At 41.4% G+C, this 24,826-nt stretch overlaps 1 protein-coding gene across 2 annotated transcripts in view; it reads right to left on the bottom strand.

Moving 5' to 3' along the window:
- LOC122565538 (very low-density lipoprotein receptor-like) overlaps positions 1-24,826 on the bottom strand; it is a 55,685-nt gene that overhangs the window by 6,940 nt on the left and 23,919 nt on the right. The window contains exons 4-11 of one of the 2 annotated variants that reach the window (XM_087976181.1): positions 22,792-22,917; positions 17,714-17,885; positions 15,756-15,974; positions 13,040-13,158; positions 9,575-9,714; positions 8,257-8,398; positions 3,224-3,358; positions 707-1,060 (exon numbers count right to left, since the gene is read on the bottom strand). In XM_087976181.1, coding sequence (XP_087832307.1) covers positions 707-1,060; positions 3,224-3,358; positions 8,257-8,398; positions 9,575-9,714; positions 13,040-13,158; positions 15,756-15,974; positions 17,714-17,885; positions 22,792-22,917 — 1,407 coding nt within the window. The remainder of the gene's footprint in view (positions 1-706; positions 1,061-3,223; positions 3,359-8,256; positions 8,399-9,574; positions 9,715-13,039; positions 13,159-15,755; positions 15,975-17,713; positions 17,886-22,791; positions 22,918-24,826) is intronic. The other variant, XM_087976182.1, reaches the window with a different exon arrangement.

Raw genomic sequence — 24,826 nt, 5'->3', positions numbered from 1 at the left:
GAATCTGTCTAATGTAGCCTTAAAATGTAGTCAATCTCTTGGTCTGTTTTCTGGGAAAGAATTCCACAGACAAACAACTCAGGGGGGGAAAACAATCTTCTTTTTCACTTTAAACCTCTTATTTTGGAACAATGGCCCTTAGTTATAGATTTTCCCTCAAAGGAAAATATGTTTTAATCATTGATCCTGTTAAGCTCTCAAGCTTAGTATAAAGCTAACCTTGTGCATCTTATTTCACTGAGCTTTAATCCCATCACCAAGCCTGCCCACGTCATCCTTCATAAGATTAGCTCTTTCCCCGCTCTGCCGGCATTCTTGGTTATTGCATTGAGTCAGAGTCAGCCTCAAGTCTACAGCCGTACCTCATCTAAACAGACTCAAGAACAGCATCTTCTCCACTGTTATCAGACTTGTGAACAGACCTCTCATATTAAGTTGATCTTTCTCTGGACCTTCTCTGTAGCTACAACACTATATTCTGCATTCTGTTCTATTACTCTGATGGTCTTATGTAAGATATGATTTGTCTGGTCAGCACACAAAACAATGCTTTTTAATGTATCTTTTGAATCCTGCCCCATCTTTAGTCCAACAAGCAGACCAGTTCTCAATATGAATTTAGGTCTTGAAACGTGAAGAATTCTCCCCCCAGCACCTCATGGTTTTTGAAGTAGAAAAGTTTAATGTGCAACAGAAAGAAACTTGCCAATCAGAGCAATAATTCCAACAGATACAGTATCAAGCTGCTTCAGGTCAGCCTGCTCCGGTGAGGTGGCGACGGGGTCAGCCTGCTCCGGTGAGGTGGCGACGGGGTCAGCCTGCTCCGGTGAGGTGGCGACGGGGTCAGCCTGCTCCGGTGAGGTGGCGACGGGGTCAGCCTGCTCCGGTGAGGTGGCGACGGGGTCAGCCTGCTCCGGTGAGGTGGCGACGGGGTCAGCCTGCTCCGGTGAGGTGGCGACGGGGTCAGCCTGCTCCGGTGAGGTGGCGACGGGGTCAGCCTGCTCCGGTGGGGTGGCGACGGGGTCAGCCTGCTCCGGTGAGGTGGCGACGGGGTCAGCCTCTGGAAATATATGACCAAAAGTCATTGATGAAGGTAATGTTTTGATGAAAAGGCTACAACTAAGCTGTAAATACATTAAGGAGTAGAAGAGGACTGGGACTATTTGGTCCCTCAAGTCTGCCCCATGACTCAACAAGATCATGGCTGATCTTCCTCAATTCCACTTTCCTGCCCCATCACCAAATTCCTCAATATCCTTAGTAAACAAAATGCTATCCCCTACCTCGGTTATACTCAACTGAGCACGCTTGGCCCCTTGAGAGAGAGAAGCCCAAGGCTTCACAACACTGAGTGAAGGAATCTCTCGTCTTGTCCTAAACAGCCAAACCCTTGTACTAAATTGGAGTGTCCTGGTTTTCAACCACCAACCAGAGAAACATGCAAAAAAATTCATGTATTTCAAATGAGATCACCGCTCATTCTTCCAGGTTCCATTTAATGCAGGCCCAGTTTACACAATCTCTCCCCACAGGAAAAACCATCATCCACAATTCAACAGATTTAAGAACAGCCTTCTTGCCCTTTGTTATCAGACTTGTGGACAGACCTTTCATATTACAGTTATCTTTCTCCGCAGCTTCTCTATAACTGTGACATTAAATTCTGCATTCTGTTCTATTACCCTGATGTACTAATGTGAGGTATGATTTGTCTGGTTAGCATGCAAAATAATGCTTTTCACTATATCTCAGTACATGGGACAATAATAAATCAAATCAAACCAAACTTGTGAACTTTTGTGGAACTCCCACAGCACATTTTTCCTTCCTTGACTAAGGAAATCAAAACAGGATAAAGTCCTCAAGGCCCTATACGTTTGAAATAAACCAGTTACATGGTTGCTGTACCTGCATTTTAACTTTTCATGTAGCAGAACTCTTCGGTTCCAAACTTGGGGGAAAATAAATTATTGTCTATTTTTCTTTCCCAACATTTGATCTACCTCATTGTTGCTCTGTTTACAAGGGATCAGATTAGATTCCCCTACAGTGTGGAAAGAGGCACTTCAGCCCAACAAGTCCACACCAACCCTCCGAGGAGCAACCCACCCAGACCCATTTCCCTCTGACTAATACACCTAACACTACGGGCAATTTAGCATGGCCCATTCACCTGACCTACACATTTTTGGATTGAGAGGGGAAACCAGAGCATCTGGAGGAAACCCATGCAGACACGGGGAGAATGTGCAAACTCCACACAGTTGCCCAAGACTGGAATCGAACCTGGGACCCTGGCGCTGTGAGCCACCATGCTGCCCCCCACTTATGTGTCTAGATTCTTCTGCAGTTTTGTTAAATCCACCTTATCTTCACACCTAGCTTCATATCAGCAAACTTAGATACATCACATTTAGTTCCCTCACCTACAACACTGGTACAGAATATATACACCATTATGATCCAAATACTAATGCCGGTCTGTGTTGCGTTACTGCATCTCAGATAGACCATGCAAAGTGGCCTCAGGAAGATCTATGAGAAGCCAACTTGGGATTCCCATCCATGACTGTTGTACAGGGCACAGTGATTCTGGCTTTGAATAAAATGTGTGCAGATATTAGGTAAGGACAATAGCTCTGAACACAGACGGAAATAATTTGGGTTTACTCTTTAGAGCAGAGAAGGCTGAGGGGGGACTGATGGAGATTATGAGGGACATGGACAGGCTGAATAGAAAGCAGTGGCTCCCCATATCTGAAGGGTCAATAACAAGGGGGCATAATTTTAAAGTGGAAGGCAGGAGGATTAGAGGGGATTTGAGAACCGACTATTTCGACCAGAGGGTGGTGGGGGGCCTGGGCGGGTAGTGAGGTAGGAAACCTCACAACCTTTAGAAAGTATTTGGATGAGCACTTAAAGTGCCATAACATTTGAAGCTATAGGGCGAGAGCAGGAAAGCGGGAATAATGTACATTTAATATATTTTTGGTGGTACAGACTAGATAGGCCAAAGAAACTCTTCTGTGCTCTATGATTCAATTAGGCTCAGTCGTGGTGCCGCAGAGGGAAATAACTCACTCTCTTAGGAACCCCTAATGAATAGACCTCAAAGAAGCAGAGGGCTACCAAACCTCAAGACCCAGAGACGCGATGAAAATGATTTACAGTGGTCTGTTACTCCAAACTGATCTGTTCTCGATTAGGCAGTGATTTATCTTACCTTTTCCACATGTACGTCCAGTCCTGTTGGGTATCACAGCATCTGGGCACAGGCACGCGTGGTGTTGCTCAGTGTAAGGTGCAGGCACACATAGGTACTCACAAGCAGCGTGTTCTTCAACACACCAGTTCTGTACTGTTTCACAAAAAAAATTAAACACAAAATGTGCACACATTAGGACCAGAATAAGTTTTGTGTTTAATAGCTAAACACAAACAGCATATTAGCACTGACACAGGATAATAGTGAAAAATCCAATTGTCTTTAGGAAGATGCTGCCTAATGTGCCAATTGCTTTTTCTACTTTGGTTTCAGACTGCACATCTCCCCCTATGCAGGAAAAGTTTGCACCGAATTTCTGGAGTATTTGACGGGAGAGGGGATACCAAATATTATACACTATATCTGATAAAACACAGCCAAGTAATACTTCTGCCCTAAGCAGCACAGAGCTCAGTTACACAGAGTGCCTTTTGAGAGAATACGGAAGTTGGGAATGAGTGCTGCTCTGGTACTTTTTGAAAAACATGGGGCGATTCGAGGAGGAGCAGCAAGAGACAGTGAGAACCAGATAGGCATCCAGCCTCATTCCTGATGAAGGGCTTTTGCCCAAAATGTTGATTTTCCTGCTCATCGGAAGCTGCCTGAGCTGCTGTGCTTTTCCAGCACCATTCTAATCTTGACTCTGATCTCCAGCATCTGCAGTACCCACTTTCGCCAGGCATCCAGAGGCACAAACTAAAATTAATAATTAAATTAAGCACTAGATTTTAAGAGGGCGAACTTTTAAGATCACAGATTACCAGCCAAGATCACTCGCTTTCCATTCCTCTTCCTCATGGAAAGTTCAGGATACTTTTTTCATTTTAGGGACCATGAGTTTTGGAAGCATTTCCTGCTACTTAAGTGCAAGCTGCAGATTTCGGAGACACTACTGGAGTTGCTGCACACCATCAGGAAACCTAAGTGTTTCCCATATCATTATGTTCATAAAGATAGCCATCCCAAAGGATGAGAGTTCAGGATAGTGGGTGAGTGACCATAAAGAGACAGGAATATAAGCAATCTTCAGGGTACTCAGCACCAGAGATTGAATGAAGATTGTCCAGACCATAGCACCAATCATCAATGGACTACACAGGGAGTGAACAGCAAAGTAGAGATGCTTAGTCATTATAGGAGACTCCACAGTTGGGTTAAAAATAAGGATTTCTGCAGCCTGAACCCCACATGATGCTTTGCCTCCCTTTGCCAGGGTAAAGGATGTCACAAAGGGAACTCTATTTGAGAATGACATGTACTCAAGGTTGAGTGTTTCTGCCATGGGTCATCTTGGTTTTTGACCTGCAAATCTTTGGGTACAGGGGCCAAGAGGTCGTGGGATTCAGAGTGGAGGACTTGCTTCATTTGCTTTGCCTCACTACCACCACTCTGCCTCATCATTAACGCATCATGACACAAAGTGGGATGCAGCTTAATGGAATGATTGTTGCCATTTTGAAAGATTGGTAGCAACTCCCTCCAAAGCATTAATGTAATTTCTGCTGCGATTCAAGCAGAGTATCTTTAAAGCCAGTCTTTAGAAGTTTCTTTGTCCTTCCCCGAGACACTGGCCACTGAAGAGGAAGAAACTGGACCTGGCAGAGAAAACACTTTTCAACCATGTCCAATCTAATGTAGTTAGTTTTACAGGAGGCAATGGGTGAGACTATTAATCCAGAGACCCAGATAATGTTCTGGGTACCTGGTTTCATATCTCACCATGGCAGATTATGGAATCTGAATTCAATAAAAATTTGGAATTAAGAGTCTTAACAATTGTTCATTAACATCCAATTCACTAATGTCCTTTAGGGAAGGAAACTGCAATCCTTACTACTGCTTCCATGTGATTCTAGAGCTACAACAACGTAGTTGACTTTAATTGATCTCTGGGTAATGAAGATGGGCACTAAATACAGTGATGCCTACATCATGTGAATGACTAAAAATCAAAGTTTTGCCTGAAAGCTCATGAAGGACATTTGTTCAATAGTCCTTCTGTTGAACTTGACACAGGCATTACTGATGAATTCCTCTAGTGTTATGTGTGACTCACATACAAGTTTCACTGCAGTGCAAAAGTTTTGTGATGTTTATTGCTTTACACTTGCAAAGGTCTTATTTGCTAACACACACCCTTATGGTCTGTAGAGGATTAAGCTAGCAAGGCTGAACCCAGTGTTGGATCTCTGTTAGTGGAGGTCTTTTGACAGAGGTCACTGCCTAGGTGTGAAAAGGGTTCAATGTATCCCAGAATGTCTTCTTCATAGGAGGAGAAATATTTGACTGACCACATGGTTTCATATTAGTTTCGTTTTGGCAACATTCAATAACAGACCAAATCTCTTCTCCAGAATTGAAGAGTGGTGTGCAAATCTGAAGAAGGGCTTATGCCCGAAACGTCGATTCTCCTGCTCCCTTGATGCTGCCTGACCTGCTGCGCTTTTCCAGCAACACATTTTCAGCTCAGTGCAAATCTGGTGCAGAGAGGGCAATGACACTGCAGTCACCTACATATTTAGGTCAGTGTGGTCTATGTGGTCAGTTTAGTTTTGACATAGTGGTGACTGAGGCTAAAGTTTTCCATTTGGACAGTACTCACACCAGTGGGCAACTGGTCTTTGAGGAGATGAACAGCCATTTCAATTAAATAATAAAGTGTGAAGCATCACATGACCTTGCTCAGTTTTGGTCTGAAGGCTACATTTAAGATCTAGCACTAAAAACAGTTGCAGTCATAGTATCACGATGCAATGCAACAGTCTGATCAAGTGTGCCTTCAACCCTCCAAAGAAACCTTCGACATGGTCTTTGTTACTAAGGGATCAACTTAGTTGGTAATCAAATGACCTGACGATACAATTACAAGGGATAGGTGGAGAGCAAGTTGAAAGCTTGGCACAGAGTCTGCAAAGGAATTTAGATAGATTAAGTGAGTGTTCTAGAGTTAACCATCTTCTGACACTTCAGTGACCTTCCCTCCATCATTCGTCAGTTGCAGGGATCTTTACTAATAATATTCAGCACTACGCGCAAATCCTTTGATACTAATGAAATCTACACCAAGTACAGCAAGGCTTAGACAGAGCACAATACGTTAGCATTCAGGTAAAGCAAGTAATTGTAAAGACAAACTGAATGCTGCCCCCCCCCCCCTCACAGTAAAGTAACTGCATTGGTGAGTCTGCGCCGAGAGAAAGGTTGAGCAAGTTGGGTATGTACCTCATTGGGGTTTAGAATGAGAGGCATTCTCACTGAGGAAGATTCAGACTTTAAATGGAACAACACAGACACCTCCCCTTTGATTCCTTTGAGGAATCTAGAATAGTAAGGGTTTCTCAGTCATGACTGAAACATGCAGTATTTTCTTCCTTCAATGGGCAATTAGCCTGTGGAAATCTCTTCCGGAAAGCAGCAGAGGCTGAGTAAGACAAAGTCTTGATCTAAAAGGGAGAGTGCGCTACAAAGTGGATTGGATCAGAACCATTTTATTGAAGGGTAGAGCAAGCTTCAAGAGCAGAATTGCCTGCTCCTACTCTTTATGAAGGTGGAGTACTAGAGTTACTCAAGTTTACTTCACTCAGCTCTTGTAATAATCAAGTGCCACAGGTCAGAGCAAAAACTAAAGTGCATTTATGTACAATCAAATCACTTTCACTGAGCAGGACAACCCATCTCAAAAACTTAAATACTTCATGGCTATTAAAGACAATGTTTGTTCTAATAGATTAAAATAGAGGTTTGTATGCTTTACATCAAATTTATCAGTTTAAGAAATACAGAACACTCAATAACAATCTCTTAAAAGGAGGGTTTTTAAATTTATACTTTAAAATTTAGATGAAAATATAGAAAGCATGGTTAGTAAGTTGGCAGATGACACCAAGATTGGTGGTATAATGGACACTGAAGGTGGTTATATAAGGTTACAAAGAGACCTTGATCAATTGGGTCTATAGGTTGAAAAGTGGCAGATGGAGTGGAATTTGGATAAATATGAGGTATTGCATTTTGGTAAAACAAACAAAGGTAAGACTTATACAATTAAAAGTAAGGCCTTGGGTAGTGTTGTACAACAGAGAGCGCTAGGGGTTCACGTACACAATCCTTTGAAGTTTGCATCACACAGGCAGTTAAAAAGGCATTTGGCACACGTGCCTTCACTGCTTTGAGTAGAGGAAATGTTAAGGTTGTACAGGACATTGATGAGGCCTCTTCTGGAATGCCGTGTTCAGTTTCGGTCATCCTGTTATAGGAAGGATATTAAGTTGGAGGGAGTTTGGTGGAGATTTACCAGGATGTTGCTGGGATCGGAGGTTTTGAGTTACTAAGAGAGACTGGATAGGCTGGGACATTTTTCACTGGAGCATAGGACGTTGAGAGGTGACCTTACAGACATTTATAAAATCATGAGAAGTATAGATAAGGTGAATGGCTGGTGTCTTTTCCCTCGGTTAGGGGATTTCCCCAAGACTCTTTTTTTAAAGGTGAGAAGAGCAAGATTTTAAAAAGGCATGAGGGGCCTTTTTATTTTTAAAACAGAGTGGTGTAGGAACATGGGCCAAATGCTGGCAAATGGGACTACGTTTATTTAGAATATCTGGACGGCATGGATAGGTTAGACCGAAGGATCTGGTTCCATGCTGTATATCTCTATGTCTGTGTGGAATGAACTTCCAGAGGAAGTGGTGGAGGTGGGTACAGTTACAACATTTAAAAGAAATTAGGCTAAGTACCTGAATAAGAAATGTATGGAGGGATATGGGCCAAGTGCAGGCAGGTGAGACGAGACTAATTTGGGATTATGGTCAATACGAACAGGCTGAACTGAAGGGTCGGTTTCCATGCTGTATGATTCTACAGCTGGCTTTGTACATTATTTCAAGGAGCAATATTACAAAAGAAAAGGCAAAAGCTTTTGAGTGACATCGGTAATCCACACTTGGGAGAGAGAATCCTACAAGTTGTTCAGTTAAGACACGCTCTCATACCAATTGGCTGCATCAGCCTGTGAAACACGACAAGGCCTCGTGGTTCGGTGAGATTTGGGATCAGAACGGTCAGATTCGCTCCTCCAAACCGGTTAATGCTGTACACGGCCTTACCATCCACATCTGACCAATAGGCACGATCCTGGAGACAAATGTTTCATCATGTTAGATGAACGCAGAATTCAAGCTAAACTAGGAACTTCATTTAGATTAATATACTACAAGAATAAATAAAACTGAAGTTTCACATACTTTTCAGTTGAAACACCCCTCCGCACGTGATTGAGGATATTACAAGTCCTTTCTCAGTTTGAGAGCAATGTTTCAACTTTACTCTCTCAACAGAAAATGTAAATATCTACATAATTTGCAAAAAGATCCATGCAATTGAAAGAGAATCATCATTGGACACAGGGGTGACTAAAACATTACAAGGACTCTTTACAAGGTTCCATTCATATCCCATACTTTTCAATTGTCCTTTCAAGCAATTATTTCAGCTCCTTTAAAATTAGTCTTAAGGTGTTTTAAATGTAAAGATAATTTACATGGGATAATTTTGCTGAGCTCCAGTTGCACCCAAAAATGCAGCTGTAACCCAAATGAATGGCAGAACAGGCTCACTCCTGTTCCTATGTTCTTTCCGTATCTTTGTAACATCAGACTCACTGAGTGTTTACTCAGTGCACTAAACTGTGTGACATAGAACAGTACAATATAGTACAGGCCCTTCGGCCCTCGATGTTGTGCCGACCTGTGAAACCAGTCTGAAGCCCATCTAACCTACACTGTTTATCCAATGACCATTTAAATGCCCTTAAAGTTGGCGAATCTACTACTGTTGCAGGCAGTGCATTCCATGCCCCTACAACTCTCCGAGTAAAGAACTATCTCTGACATCTGTCATATATCTATTACCCCTCAATTTAAAGCTATGTCCCCTCGTGCTAGCCATCACCATCCCAGGAAAAGGCTCTCACTGTCCACCCTATCTAACCTCTGATTATCTTATGTCTCAATTAAGTCACCTGTCAATCTTCTTCTCTCTAACGAAAACAACCTTGGTTATTATCTTCCCTAACCTCATCTGGCAATGCTAGACTCTGGGAATGACAAACAGATGGGAAAGAATGACTGTAAAATTCCAACCCTTCTGCCTAAGATGGTCAAAACAAACTGCAAGAAACATAACAAAGGACATTCTAAAATAAGTCCAAAGAAATCAATGGAAATAGTTCTACATTAAATTATTCCTGTGCTATTTTGATTATTAAATGCAAGTGAAAGAACCTGAGATTCTAAGAATGGCGATACTTACCTCAAACACTGCCAGCCCGAATGGATTTGCCAAGTACTTTGGAGAGTGAAAGACACTTCTGTGATATAGTCCATCCAGATCAGTGTAGTAAAGCTCGTGGAGATCAGAGTCCACCCAGTAAAGGCGTTTCTTTATATAGTCTGAAAATGATGTATAGAAACTTTTAACTTTGTTGATACTTGAAGGATTACAAAAGGCTTGTTTCCATTTATTTCTACAATGCTCCTTAAAGAGGCTGTCTCCTTGCAGAAACCAATTCCAAATGAGCTCAGACATTGAACATATAGACTGACTATATGTTTTGGGAAGGATCACATTTGTACCTTATCCTATCGTTACTTTCTGGTTATAGGCTTCCACGATTTCTGGATTTTATTTTACCATTCACACTTAAAACATGTATGAAATCTAAGTTTTAAATTTTTCAGGACACAAGTTCTTGAGTGTTTAGGCAAACTTTAAAGAATTTCAAGCTCCCCATATGTGTCCATGGCGGCAGAGAATAAAAGGGACTGGAGAGCAGACCAAAGGTTGAGCACGTTATAGCAAATGGAAGGTCAAAGAGGTTTTAAACTTCAGTGAAAAGTGACAGGGCATTTCAGGCTGATGCAGAAGGAAATGGTGCCAAGTGTGACAAGGGAGCAAGAAATTGATCAGCAATCATTTCAACTGTGATAGAAATCACGGAAATAGAAACACTACACAAAATGTTTGAGAACATGAACACAAATAGGAGTTTCAGAGAGTGACCACAAATAAGAGTTGAAGGATTTCTAAGGAGGAAGGATTAAGGGAAAGCAAGAAGGATATCAAATCAGGAGAGAGGTAAGCAAACTAAGTTAGAAGTGGCTCCGTGTCAACATTCCGTGTAACCTTCTGTTGCATGGAGCTTGGAGGTCCTTGTGCGCACTGTTGGAAGTGAAACAATACGTTGGCTCATTGATCGACATGCATATAGGTTCCCAGCAGCTGCACAGCCTGTGGTTTAGAGGGAATACTGTTCAGCACAGAGCTTAACACAGGGAAGGAGGGAGAATGGTGTGGTTAGAAATTCAGGGTAGCATAAATAATCAAACTAAAATCTTTAATTTGACAACAACAGACTTTGATTCTAAAATTTCTCCTAGTCAGCATTCCCAATCGAATTCTTCAGAAAGAGGGCAAACATCAGTGCACTTCAGTGGGTAGCATTCTCACCTCTGAATCAGAAGATTATCAGTTCAAGTCCCATTCTAAAGACTCGGGCACCTATCTTAGATGATATTCTACTGAGGAAGGATAGTGCCGTTAGAGATAGTCTTTTGGGTGACATGTGAATTCAGATTTACTGCTGTTCTCTCAGGAGAGTATAACATATCCAATGGCACAAGGTAGTTCACTCCTTTCCCTTGGCCAACATCGGTGCCTCAAATCAACATCACCAAGGCGCGTTATCTGATCATCATCACATTGCTATTTTTGGCAGCTTACTATGCACAAATTAGCTGCCACATTTCCAAATTTCCAATTGTGACTTCAATGGTGGTAAAGTGCTTTGAACTACAGAAATCATGAAGGTTGACCATAACACCCAAGAGCAGAAATGGGCCATCAGCACATTTAGTTGGCTTTGCCATTCAATAAGATCATTGCAGATCTGGTAATCCTTAACTCTCCTGCCTTATTCCCATATCACCCATACCTTACTGATTAAAAATCTGTCAATCTTGGCCTTGAATGTACTTAATGGCCCAGTCTCAGCAACCCTCTTGTGGCAAAGAATCCTACAGATTCACTATTCTCAGATGAAATTCCTTATCTTTGTCTTAAATGGACCTTATTCTGAGATTATTCAGTCTAGTCCTCGACTCTCCCACGAGGGGAAACAACCTCTCTGCATCCAACCTGTCAAGCCCCTAAGAATCTTATGTTTTAATAATTTCTTCTCATTCTTTTACTCTCTTATTCCTGATCAGTCCTTGCCTTTCCAAATGCATGTAGATCCTGTCTCTCAGAATTCCCTCCAACAACTAACCCATCACTGATGTTAGGCTCACCAATCTGTAGTTCCCTAGCTTTTCCTTGCAGCCTTTATTAATAATGGCACCATATTAATCACCTTCCAAGTCCTTCTGGCATGTTATCCATGGCTGTTGATGATATAAATATCTAGGGGCCCCACGATTTCTTCTCTATCTTCCCACAATGTCCTGGAATACACATGATCAGGTCCTGGGGATTTATCTACCTTTATGTGGTTTAAGGCCTCCACCACCTCTTCTATAATGTGGACTTTTTTCAAGACACCACTACTTATTTCCCAGAGTTCCTTAGCTTTCACATCTTTTTCCATGGTAAATACGGATGCAAAATGTTTGTTTAAGATCTCACCAATCTTCTGTCGTTCCACAGAGCGCCTCATTAATCATTATGGGGCCTTCTTCTCTCCCTAGTTACTCTTTTGCCCTTAATATAGTTGTAGAATCTTTTTGGATTCTCTTTTACCCTCTCTGCTATAGCTATCTCAAGTCCCCTTTTTACTCTCCTGAATTCCCTCTGAAGTGCACTCCCACATCGCCTATATTCCTCAAGAGATTCACTTGATCCCAGTTGCCTACAACTAACACATGCCTCCCTTTTCTCTTGACCGGAGCCTCAATATCTCTAATCATCCAGTTTTCCCTACTCCTGCTAGCCTTACCCTTCACACTAACGGGAACATGCTGACCCTGTTACCTCACTTAAAAACCTCCTACTTGCCAGATGTCCCTTTACCTGAAAACAGTCTTCCCCTCTAAAACCTTTTAAAGCTTTCCTAATCCTCTGGTTTGCATTAGTCTTTGACATATTGTATGTTGTTTTCTTTAAATTTGATGAATTTCTTAACTGAAAATGTGTTGCTGGAAAAGCGCAGCAGGTCAGGCAGCATCCAGGGAACAAGAGAATAGACGTTTCGGGCATAAGCCCTTCTTCAGGAAAGAAGAAGGGCTTATGCCCGAAACGTCGATTCTCCTGTTCCCTGGATGCTGCCTGACCTGCTGCGCTTTTTCAGCAACACATTTTCAGCTCTGATCTCCAGCATCTGCAGACCTCACTTTCTCCTCAAAGATTTTCTTAACTGCCTTGGCTACTAACGGCTGGTTTAGCCCCTTCCTGGAACCATGTTTTCTCACTGGGATACATTTTTGCTATTAATCCTTAATCATTTTCTTAATCATCCACTGTTGTTCTTCAAGGGTCTTACCAGCAAACCACTTTCCCAATCTACTGCTGCCAACTCTTATTAAAGTTTAGAATAGTTGTTTCCCACTCAAGTTTCTCATTTTCAATCTGAATACTAATTCTATCATGTTATGGTCACTCTTCCCTTGGGATCTTTAACTGAGATAATTTACGCAACCTGCCTCACTAGACATTATTTGATCCAAAACAATCTGATCTGGTTAGATCCACAACATAAAGAGTCTAAGTAACACATAGGCTTACCCAATGCAATCCCAGTTGGCTTCTCAATTCCAACGCTGACTAATATCCTTCTGCCAACTCCATTCATCCCCGCCTTTTCAATTTTTGCTGGTTTTCCTATATCGGCCCAGTACAAGAAGCTGTTGAGAGATGAAGAGACTCTAAAACATAGTGAGATGCAACGGCAGCAGACTGGAATGGTTTTACCACACATTACCAAGTTCAATTGAGAGCATAAGGAAAGGCAGAAAATTGATATGATGTTTACAGTTTGTTAAGTACAGTTGGTACCTCAGAGTATCAAAATATATACTTATTGACAACTTCTCAATGCAATTCCATTATTTAAGCGAGACAGTTGAGTTAATCCAGGAACTGGCAGACCAGTCTGTTTGGAGAGTAAAACTGAGATGGAGGAGGGGGAGGGAACAGGATGAACAGATGCTATGTTGTGTAATTATTATGGATATCGACTGATCTTTTGGACAAATATGAAGTTAAGGACAAACTGCCATCAGAAATAAACATGCTTAACTTCTGTGAGGAGTGACTAATGTCCAGGAAAGGGAATGTTTTAGATATTGCTTACGTGGATTTCAGAAGAGATTCTGACAAAGTTGCATATCACAAACCATTCATCAAAATAAAACCATAGAATTGGAATCAAATTATTACATCTCAGGAAGCTTTCGGAGACAGTACAGACTCACTTGAAAATTATCCAGGGCTTTAAAGGGTGAAATTACAAGGACTAGTTCAACAGACTCTACCTAAATTCCTCTAAACATAGAAGATTAAGGGGTGATCTGATTGCATGTTTAAGATGGTTAAAAGATTTAACTGGACAAGCGGAAATAGACTACTTTTCTACTGCAGAATTCAGAGCAAGGGTACACAAAATTTAGATCACACTAAAGCTCTTTCAGAGATGATGGTAAGAAGAACTTTGTCACAGAGACCATTGCTGCTCATTATTTCTCTCTGAAAAACTTGAGGAGACTGAGGTGGTGTGTGATAATAGTTAACTCTAACATTCCAATTGACATTCTTAGCATTTTTTTGTAAAGCAAGGTGTCTGGAGCAAATGAAGTGGTGATGCAATCAAACAGCAAAACAAGTTCAAGGGAATAAACAATTGACTTCTATCTTAATATTCTGTCAGATTTGTTACCATTTTAATCTCCACAATGAGAAAGTTGTGGATTAAGAATGACTTCTGGTCTGCAACAGAATGGAAGAAACAAATTTTATTGTACAAGTTAGAGATATACTTCAAGGTTGATTTAAAAATAAGAGTTAACTTCTAGATGCCCTTGAAAGCCAAACTGATGAATTAAGAGATTACATGATTAGACACAAATTCAATGCCAGAATTAATCTTCCATTATCAGCTATTAAAGCTGCTTTCAGGTGAGACTAATCACATGATTTTGTAATGCAATGATTCACAGTTTCGTAAGCAGGGAAAGTGAATGGGAGGCCAACATTATAGCAGTATAAGAGCTGTGGAGGATGTGTAAGATTACAGTTTAACATTCTAATTTGCTGAGCAACCTTGTAATAAGGACCTATTAAATATGAAATTGCAGCAAATGTTCCTAAGCAAAAGACTGAAAAGTAACAATGGAGCAGACACTCCTGTGATCAGTAAGCAATTGAAAAAGAGAATGTTGCACATTAAAGGATTTATATGACAAAGGAGGAATTGCAAGAATCAACACAACCACAAACATACAGATTTACTGATCAAAAAGAAGGGGCGTAGTAGGGGTCGAGAGACCTGAGGTGTAAATGTTTCATGGAGAAGGTGGTGCATGTATGAAACGAGCTGCCAGGAGGAACTGAAGGAGGTGGGCACAATTACAATAATCAAAAGCCATCTGGATGGGCGTGTGAATAGGAAGGATTTAGAGGGATATGGGCCAAGTGCTTGCAAATACAACTAGATCAGTTTGGGATGTCTGGTCGCATGAACAAGTTGGACTGAAGGGTCCATTTCTGTGCTGCAAGACTCTAGATACAGAGGGCTCTGAACATTTTTGAAAGGCAGCAGAACCAACTATACAAGGTGACATCTCATCGAAGATGAGAGCAGAAACCTACAAGAACCATCCACATGCAAGATGGAGTTAAAAATCACAATACCAGATTACAGTTCAACAGGTTTATTTGGAAGTACTAGCTTTCAGAGCATTGCTCCTTCATCAGGTAGCTGTGGAGCAACGCTCCAAAAGCTAGTACTTTCAAATAAACCTGTTAAGACTATATTCTGGATCAGTGGTGCTGGAAGAGCACAGCAATTCAGGCAGCATCCGAGGAGCTTCTAGTCTTGCGTGATTTTTAGCTTTGTCCACCCCAGTCCAACACTGGTACCTCCACATCATGGAATTCATGCAAGGTGGATCTTGAACTGGGACTCAGTAATGACTCTTCATAAGAAAAGCCTAATCAGCTTCACCTTATTGGGTAATATCCTAAAGCCCAATTTACTGACATGTATCCTTGATCAATAAATACTCATTTATTGCAGGATCCACCAAGTATGCATTTATCCACAATTCCAATTGAGCAGAATAGAATTCTGACTCAACAGTTGCTGGGGCTTGGAGTTGAACATTGGCTTACAATAACATACTGCATTATTCCTGCTTTGAGAAAACATTTTGTGGGATCACTCCAACCAAGTCAAAAATAGACCATTATAGAGGAAATGCTGAAGCAAAAGCATTAGACATACCCCGATTCTGGGTCGACTGCTATAGCTGTAGGCTCTCTTAGGTTCGTACTGAACAGGGTCTTCCTTTTCAATCCATCCAGAGTAGCAAGAGATAAAGTTCTGGCTCTAGAATCAGTCCAGTAGATGTGGCTGTAGATCCAGTCCACAGCAATTCCACCAGGACTTTGCACATCACCCAAAATCTGTCTGATCTCCTTTCTGTTTGGGTCTACTGATTTCCTGTGGGTGAATTGCAGGTTACAGAGGTGTTAAAGTATGAATCACCTAATACAAAAAGTCACAATATATTTCCACAACCTTAGCTAATTTACAAGAATCTTTCCAAAAGAACATTGATGCAATTGTTCAGTATTATTCACAACAGGATGAGGCGGCTATTCAGTCCCTTCAAACTTATCCATCATTCAGTGTACCTAAATTTGTATCTCAATTCCATTTGTCCATATTGGTTCCATGTCTCCAATATCCTTGGAGAACGTGGATCCTAGTTTTCCGATCTTTGGCTGATGCTGACAGTAGTGGAGAGATGACGACTCAGTAGTATTATTGCTTGATTATTAATCCAGAGCCTCAGTTAATATCCTGGGGACCCGTGTTCAAACCCCACAATGGTAGAAGGTGCAATTTGAATTCAATAAACAAAGAAATCTAGAATTAAGAGTCTAATGATGATCATGAAACCATTGTTAATTGTCAGAAAAACCCATCAGGTTCACTCATGTCCTTGAGGGAAGGAAATGCTCTTTTTACGTGATCTGGCCTAGATGTGACTCCAGACCCACAAAGTGGTTGACTCTTAACTGCCCTCTAGGCAATAAATGCTTACCCAGCCAACAACGTTCACATCCCGTGAATTAATTTTAAGGAAGTGAGCTGACTTGGTACCAAAAGAAGCAAATTCAAATTCAGTCTTATAATCATTCAGTAGCAGATTAAAGGGCTACACCAATACTAGCCCCGCAGGCATTTGTTATATTTGTCATTGGAAAGGAAAGGGCACATTCTGAGGAAACTGCACAGAATGAAAACCTATACATTGGGGCGAAAATTGGAAAGACTGGGAAGGTCAAACAGATTGTCAACAAGAAAGGCTTTAAGATCAGGCAGAAGCACTGTTATTGACACAAGTAACTTGGCAGGAGTCTGGATTAACTACTTGATCAGGAATAAAACAGTTAACATTTACCTTGAAAAACTATGGACTTTTCAAAATTACTAATAGCACAATTTATTAATATTTTAAAAAACAATATATACAATTATAACTTAGTCATGATATGTCAATGCATATCGGTCACCCAAAATGCTGGACAATGTAATACAAGGAATTTGTTAAACCTGAAACTGAAATTTTAAACTTGAATGTAAAAGAGTCTTGAATTTGTGACATAAATAGTGAAGAAGTGAGATGGTAAAGAATGTGAGAGGTGAACAGCTGCTTAAACTGCCCAAAATAGCTGACATGCTCAATGCAGCTCAAGGCAGCCATTTGTAATGGAATTTGTAACAGCAAGCAGTCAGTGCTAACTGCCAGATATATAGGTGGCTGTTCAGGATCCATGATGACTGATTAGTGTGTCACTCAAAATCTGCACAAGCTTATCATTTTGTACTCTCTTCAATGCAGGATAGGTAAGCCACAACATTCTGACTACAAAACTGGCTATTTGCAATCACTGAACATGCAGAAATAGTTTCCTCCCACATATAGCTTTCTGCTTGGAAATCAAATCTGGGGAGAGGAAATTCTCCTAACAGCTGTCAGAGCATTTCAATTTGTTTCTCCCACCACTGCTCTCAAAATTCAGCAATCTTTGTTTCTTTCTTTTGTGCGGCTTGTGTTCAGCAAGTGTTCCACTCACACCTCTCCTGCTAGATGACTCAGGATGGCACAATCGCAATGACTTTAGTTGCCATTCTCTCTGTGATCAATGCTGGCAGAATGGCAGTCAGTTTACCTGAAAATTCCATGGTGTTTGTCACCAGACCAAAAGATGGTTGATGAGGTGATATCCATGCTGAGAGCTGTTGCGCTCTGCAATCTATCAGCTATCTCCAAATATTCCGTTTTGTTCATATTTATGCTCTTGATATCTCCACAGTTTGTGACAATCATGAATGGTTCCTCTCCTAGCAAGCAGGAAAACAACAGAAAATAGAGTACAATAATCACTCATTCTCTCCAGTTCTCCAACTCAGCGTCTGTTTTGTGCTTAGCATATTTTTACACTGCACAGTTGCATCCACTCAATACCTGCTCACAAAGCTGTGCTGTTAACTGAAACTCAAGGGGTACAGAAACAGAGCTGGCAACCCAAACCAAAATCACTCACAAAACAAAGCTGGAGCTCTAATTTTGGAAATAGGGCATCGCCAAAAGCAACTGCCCAGATGGTTGACTGGGTAGACATGCCACTTTCTTTGTGCAGTACTGAACCAGTCTTTGTTGCATTATCTACAGTGATAGTATGTTTACTATAATAAAAGAAAAATGTGAATCAAGATTTTCAACTGGATAACTATTCATTGATCCAACCAGAGGTGATAGTGACAGCTCTCGATGTCACGACCATTCAACCACGTATGGCATCAAGGAGCCTTAGCAAAACTGGAATTAATGGGAGTCAGGGGAAAAACCTTCCACCATTTGGAGTCATACCTGGCAGAAGTGACAAGTAATACACCATACAAATGCCCAGCAATGACCATCTCCAAAAGGAGACAATCGAAGCACTGCCCTTTGATTTTAAATGGCATCACCATAAATGAATTCCCCACTAACAACATCCTGGGGTTAACCAGAAACACAACGGTACTCGCCATATAAATATAATGGCTATAAGAGCAGGTCAGAGGATAGGAATACTGCAGCAAGTAACACCTCTTGACTCCCCACAGCCTGTCCACCATCTACAAGACATAAGTCAAGAGTGTGATGGAATATTCCTCACTTCCCTGAATGAATGTAACTCCAACAATACACAGGAAGCTTCATAGCATCCAAGATAAATGAGCCCACTTCGTTGGCAATACATCCACAAGCATCCACTCTCTCCACCAGCAACACTCAGTAGCAGTATCTCCAAGGAGCACTGCAGAAATTCAAAGATCCTCAGACAGCACCTTCGAAACACATGACTACCTTGATTTATAAGGACAGTGCAGCAGATACATGGGAATACTACCACTTGCAAATGCCCCTCCAAGCTACCATCTGAAAATTCCCCTCCAATTTAAAATGCATCACCTCTCCTTCATTGTCGCTGGGTCAAAATCTTGGAATATTCTCTCTAATGGCATGTGGGTCTACTACAGACATGAACTGCAATTGTTCAAGAGACAGCTCACCATCACCTTCTCAAAGGAAACTAGGAACAGGCAATAAATGTTGGCCAACACAGAGATGCCCATGTCCAATGAGCGAAAAAAGAAAGAATTTGATGCAATACCGACAACATTGAGTGAAATAGGGGTTGATGGGAAGGATGAGAGCAGTAACAAATTAAAAATACTATACATGAATGCACGAAGCATTAGACAGAAGATGGATGAGCTTGAGGCTCTTTTGGAAATTGGCAGATACGATATTGTGGGGATAACTGAGACATGGCTTCAAGTGGACAGGGCCTGGGAAATGAATATTCAAGGCTACACGTGCTCTCGTAAGGACAGACTGAAGGGCAGAGGGGGTGGGGTGGCCTTGTTGGTAAGGGAGAATATTCAGTCCCTTACGCGGGGGGACCTAGAGTCAGGGGATGTAGAGTCAATGTGGATAGAGCTGCGAAATACTAAGGGTAAAAAGACCCTCTTGGGAGTCATCTACAGGCCCCCAAACAGTAGTCTGGATGTCGGATGGAAGTTGAAGCAGGAGCTGAAATTGGCCTGTCGCAAAGATGTTACTACAGTTATTATGGGGGATTTTAACATGCAGGTAAACTGGGAGAATCAGGATGGTATTGGACCTCAAGAAAGAGACTTTGTGAGTGCCTCAGAGATGGATTCTTAGAGCAGCTGGTGCTGGAGCCGACCAGGGAGAAGGCAATTCTGGATCTGGTATTGAGCTGAAAATGTGTTGCTGGAGAAGCGCAGCAGGTCAGGCAGCATCCAGGGAACAGGAGAATCGACGTTTCGGGCATAAGCCCTTCTTCAGGAATGGTATTGTGTAACGAACCAGAATTGGTCAGAGACCTTGAAGTGAAGGAGCCATTGGGAAGTAGTGACCATAATACATTAAGCTTCAATCTCCAATTTGTGAGGGAGAGGGTACAGTCGGAAGTGACAGTACTTCTGTTGATTAAAGGGAACTATTGAGCTATGAGGGAGGAGCTGGCCAAAGTTCAATGGTGCAATACCTTAGCAGGGATGACTGTGGAGGAACAATGGCGGATATTTCTGTGTGTAATGCAGAAGTTGCAGGATCAGTTCATTCCTAAAAGGAAGAAAGATCCCAACAGGAGGCATGGGAAGTTAAGAAACATATAAAGTCAAAAGAGAAAGAGTATAACATAGCAAAGATAAGTGGGAAAACTGAGGACTGGGAAGCTTTTAAAGAGCAGAGGATTACTAAGAAGGAAATATGCAGAGGAAAAATGAGGTACAAAGGTAAACTGGCCAATAATATAAAGGAGGATAGTAAAAGCTTTTTTAGGTATGTGCAAGGCAAAAAAATGGTTAGGACTAAAATTGGGCCCTTGAAGACAGAAACAGGGGAATATATTACGGGGAACAAAGAAATGGCAGAAGAATTAAATGGGTACTTCAGATCTGTGTTCACTGGGGAAGACACAAGCAATCTCCCTGAGGTAACAGTGGCTGAAGGACCTGAACTTAAGGGAATTTATATTTGCCAGGATTTGGTGTTGGAGAGACTGTTAGGTCTGAAGGTTGATAAGTCTCCGGGGCCTGAGGGTCTACATCCCAGGGTACTGAAGGAGGTGGCTCGGGAAATCGTGGATGTGTTGGTGATTATTTTCCAGAGTTCAATAGATTCGGGGTCGGTTCCTGAGGATTGGAAGGAGGCTCATGTTATACCACTTTTTAAGAAAGGTGGGAGAGAGAAAGCAGGAAATTATAGACTAGTTAGTCTGACCTCAGTGGTGGGAAAGATGCTGGAGTCTATTATAAAGGATGAAATTATGGCACATCTGGATAGCAGTAACAGGATAGGACAGAGTCAGCATGGATTTATGAAGGGGAAATCATGCTTGACTAATCTTCTTGAATTTTTTGAGGATGTAACTCTGAAGATGGACGAGGGAGATCCAGTAGATGTAGTGTACCTGGACTTTCAGAAAGCTTTTGATGAAGTCCCATACAGGAGGTTAGTGAGTAAAATTAGGGCGCATGGTATTGGGGGCAAAGTACCACATTGGATTGAAAATTGGTTGGCTGATAGGAAACAAAGGGTAGTGATAAACGGCTCCATTTCAGAATGGCAGGCAGTGACCAGTGGGGTACCGCAGGGATCCGTGCTGGGACCGCAGCTTTTTACAATATATGTTAATGATATAGAAGATGGTATCAGCAATAACATTAGCAAATTTGCTGATGATACAAAGCTGGGTGGCAGGGTGAAATGTGATGAGGATGTTAGGAGAGTACAGGGTGACCTGGACAAGTTAGGTGAGTGGGCAGATGCAGTTTAATGTGGATAAATGTATGGTTATGCATTTTGGTGACAAGAACAGGAAGGCAGATTAATACCTCAATGGAATCAATTTAGGTAAAGGGGCAGTACAAAGAGATCTGGGTGTTCTTGTACACCAGTCAATGAAGGCAAGCATGCAGGTACAGCAGGTAGTGAAGAAGGCTAATAGCATGCTGGCCTTCATAACAAGAGGAATTGAGTATAGAAGCAAAGAGGTGCTTCTGCAGCTGTACAGGGCCCTGGTGAAACCACACCTGGAGTACTGTGTGCAATTCTGGTCTCCAAATTTGAGGAAAGACATTCTGGCTATTGAGGGAGTGCAGCGTAGGTTCACGAGGTCAATTCCTGGAATGGCGGGATTACCTTACACTGAAAGACTGAAGCAACTGGGCTTGTATACCCTTGAGTTTAGAAGACTGAGAGGAGATCTGATTGAGACATAAGATTATGAAAGGATTGGACACTCTGGCAGCAGGAAACATGTTTCCGCTGATGGGTGAGTGCTGAACCAGAGGACACAGCTTAAAAATATGGAGTAGACCATTTAGGACAGAGATGAGGAGAAACTTCTTCACCCAGAGAGTGGTGGCTGTGTGGAATGCTCTTAGGCCCAGTCTCTGGATTCATTTAAGAAAGAGTTGGATAGAGCTCTCAAAGATAGTGGAATCAAGGGTTATGGAGATAAGGCAGGAACAGGATACTGATTAGGAATGAACTAGCCATGATCATATTGAATGGCGGCGCAAGCTCAATGTGCTGAATGGCCTACTCCTGCACCTATTGTCTATTGTCTAACATTGGTGACATGTAAAAAGACCATCCTCCTTTTGAAACCAACACCTAGCACCTTCAGAATCAATTTCATCTCCTTTTCCCAAAGTGCTCAAAACCATAAACAGCACCCTGGACAGGCAAAGACCAGCCCCTGAATGTGCCTCACTGTCATAATGCTTTAAACATTCCCCATTAACTTGCCTCCTGGGAGAGGCAAAATAAAAAAGTATTAAATTTATGTTTGTGTCTCCACTTAAACAAGAGCAGATTTTTGTTTTAAATCCTGGCCTTGGCACTCCTTGGAAAAGTAGCACTCTGCTACAGAAGGAAACAATATAGTAAGTGGGGTCGTATTAGTTCAAGTTATAGTTACCTACATCATAAAAAGATTTATATCAATCAACAAAAATGGAATGATTAACAAAGACTAAAAGGTCAGGGATATGACAAAGACTCCAGCTCTCTCTGCCTCTTTTTAATTAAGATCAAAGAACTCATCAGCAAACCATTACCTTTTTAAGAAAAACTTCAGTATTCTACACAGCATCCAGTCAATCCCTTTCTAAATAAAGGAGTGACCAGAAAATCAAAGAGGTAGCACAAATAACAACCTACCCGCAGCTTGGCAAGTGCCAGTGTGTGTGTCCTTCCGATATCCCCAGGAGCACTCACAGGCATATGATCCAGGCAGGTTTACACAAATCTGGTCACACAAGTCAGGGTTTCTGCACTCATCCACATCTGAATAGGAAGACAGAGTATTTCTGAATTACATCCAGATCACAAAGTATTTTTAACTTGTGTTCATTGTACTGCATATTTGTTCACACTGTGCTGCATGAGCACACTGTTTAGATAGTGAAATGTTAAGGGGGGAGCACAAAGTTACATACACCAGAGATCTGGAGCAGTTCTGGTTGGCAGTCATGACTGGACTTTATCTTGGGATAGATTATTTCATATTATTATTTTAACTTCAAAATATGAATAAGTTTTTGCAAATACCATGTCATAACTAAATGATAATGCTTCCTCACAAACAACGGTACTCAAAATGTTGCCACGCTTGCTGTGAATTTCTCACATTTCCTGTGTTAGGGTGGCCTGTACTTGCAAAGCACCTATAACATAGCAAAACATCTCAAGGTACTCATCAGCAGTATTATGAAACAAAAGTTTGACTCTGAGACACATTAGGCCATATAATACCAATGACCTAAAGCTTGGTCAAAGATATACCAATAGATTTTAAGTGCATCTGTCACAACTTAACTGGGAAGAATGCACTAATAATCATGCCCCACATGTTGTAACCTTTGGTTTTCTTACAATTTGACTGTATCCTCTTGAAAGGAGTTTGTCTTTTTTCTAGCTCTGATCTTGCACAGCTAATCTTTAAAAGTTGTTTAACAGTTCATAAACGTGCTTTGCATCTGCAGGAAGTATTTGTCTAAAGTGTGTCCACTGCTTAAATTGTGAATTGGGCCAACTTTAATTCTAATGGCCTAGTAACCAGTAACCAAAGGCTTCGCAGCTGTTAACCCAACAGCAACTTTCCCACTCCTGTAAATTCACTCATGGGATTGGCAGAGACATCAAGGGATGATGGGGGTTTCTCTCCCTCAGAGTGAAATAATTGGTTGTGTAGCTTAAAAGGCATTGATGTGGGCCTCCATATGCAGCACAACCAGTATCGAGACTGAACCATGCTGTTAGCATTTTTCTGCATCATACTCTAGCCATCTAACTGAACAATTGAAAAAAACCACGATATCTAAGAATTTCAAAAGGAAATAAAGATGGCACTTGGGAAAATAAAGATGCAGAGGTACGTAGGTAACTAACGGGATTAGCTTTGAATGGAGGGGGGATATAATGGGCTGAATGTTCTCCTCCTGTGTTATAAACAATTCTACAACAAAAAATCAGCATTAATGATTCATTAATGAATCGTTAAGTGCAGAAGAGGCACTTTGGCCCATTGAGTCTGTACTGCCAAAAATACACTATGCATATACTAATCCTACTATCCAGCATGAGGCCACGGCCTTGAATATTATGGCATTACAAGCATTCATCCAAGTACTTTATAAAGGATGAGATTACTCGTCTCAACTGTTTTCTCAGTACATTCCAGACCATACCACCCTCTGGATGAAACAATCTTTCCTCAAGACCCCTTAAATCCTAATTTCACCTTAAAATTATGCCCCCTTGTTATTGACTATTCAAGCTAAAGGGAACAGCTGTTTTCTACCCACACTATCCATGCCCCTCAACCTTGTACAACTGCATCAGGTTGACCTCAACCTTCTCTGCTCCACATAAAACAAACCAAACTTATCCAGCATGTTATGACACGGGATAAACCCTTCTGCTAATTAAACCAAACACATCGAAAAGCTCACCTCGCCTTGTAATCTGTTTAAGTAAGAGTGACGGAGAACTACCCAAATCCCACTATTTAAAGAAAAAAATAATAATTTTATTCTTTAACTCCAAAAGAGAACATTAAACAAAAATTATTCACAACTGTAAGCCTCCTTTCTCAAAAAGTTGTCATCTACCTCCCACTCTATAACAACATACTGATCCGATAAAGCCCCTATTAAATTTGCAGCAAATCACTTTTCAAAACTAGCTGTGGTCT

The sequence above is a fragment of the Chiloscyllium plagiosum genome, unplaced genomic scaffold (genome assembly GCF_037043375.1).
Source record: "Chiloscyllium plagiosum isolate Xiang-an unplaced genomic scaffold, Cpla_swu_hap1 HiC_scaffold_28, whole genome shotgun sequence".
NCBI lineage: Eukaryota > Metazoa > Chordata > Chondrichthyes > Orectolobiformes > Hemiscylliidae > Chiloscyllium > Chiloscyllium plagiosum.
This window is presented reverse-complemented; position numbering and strand designations above follow the sequence as displayed.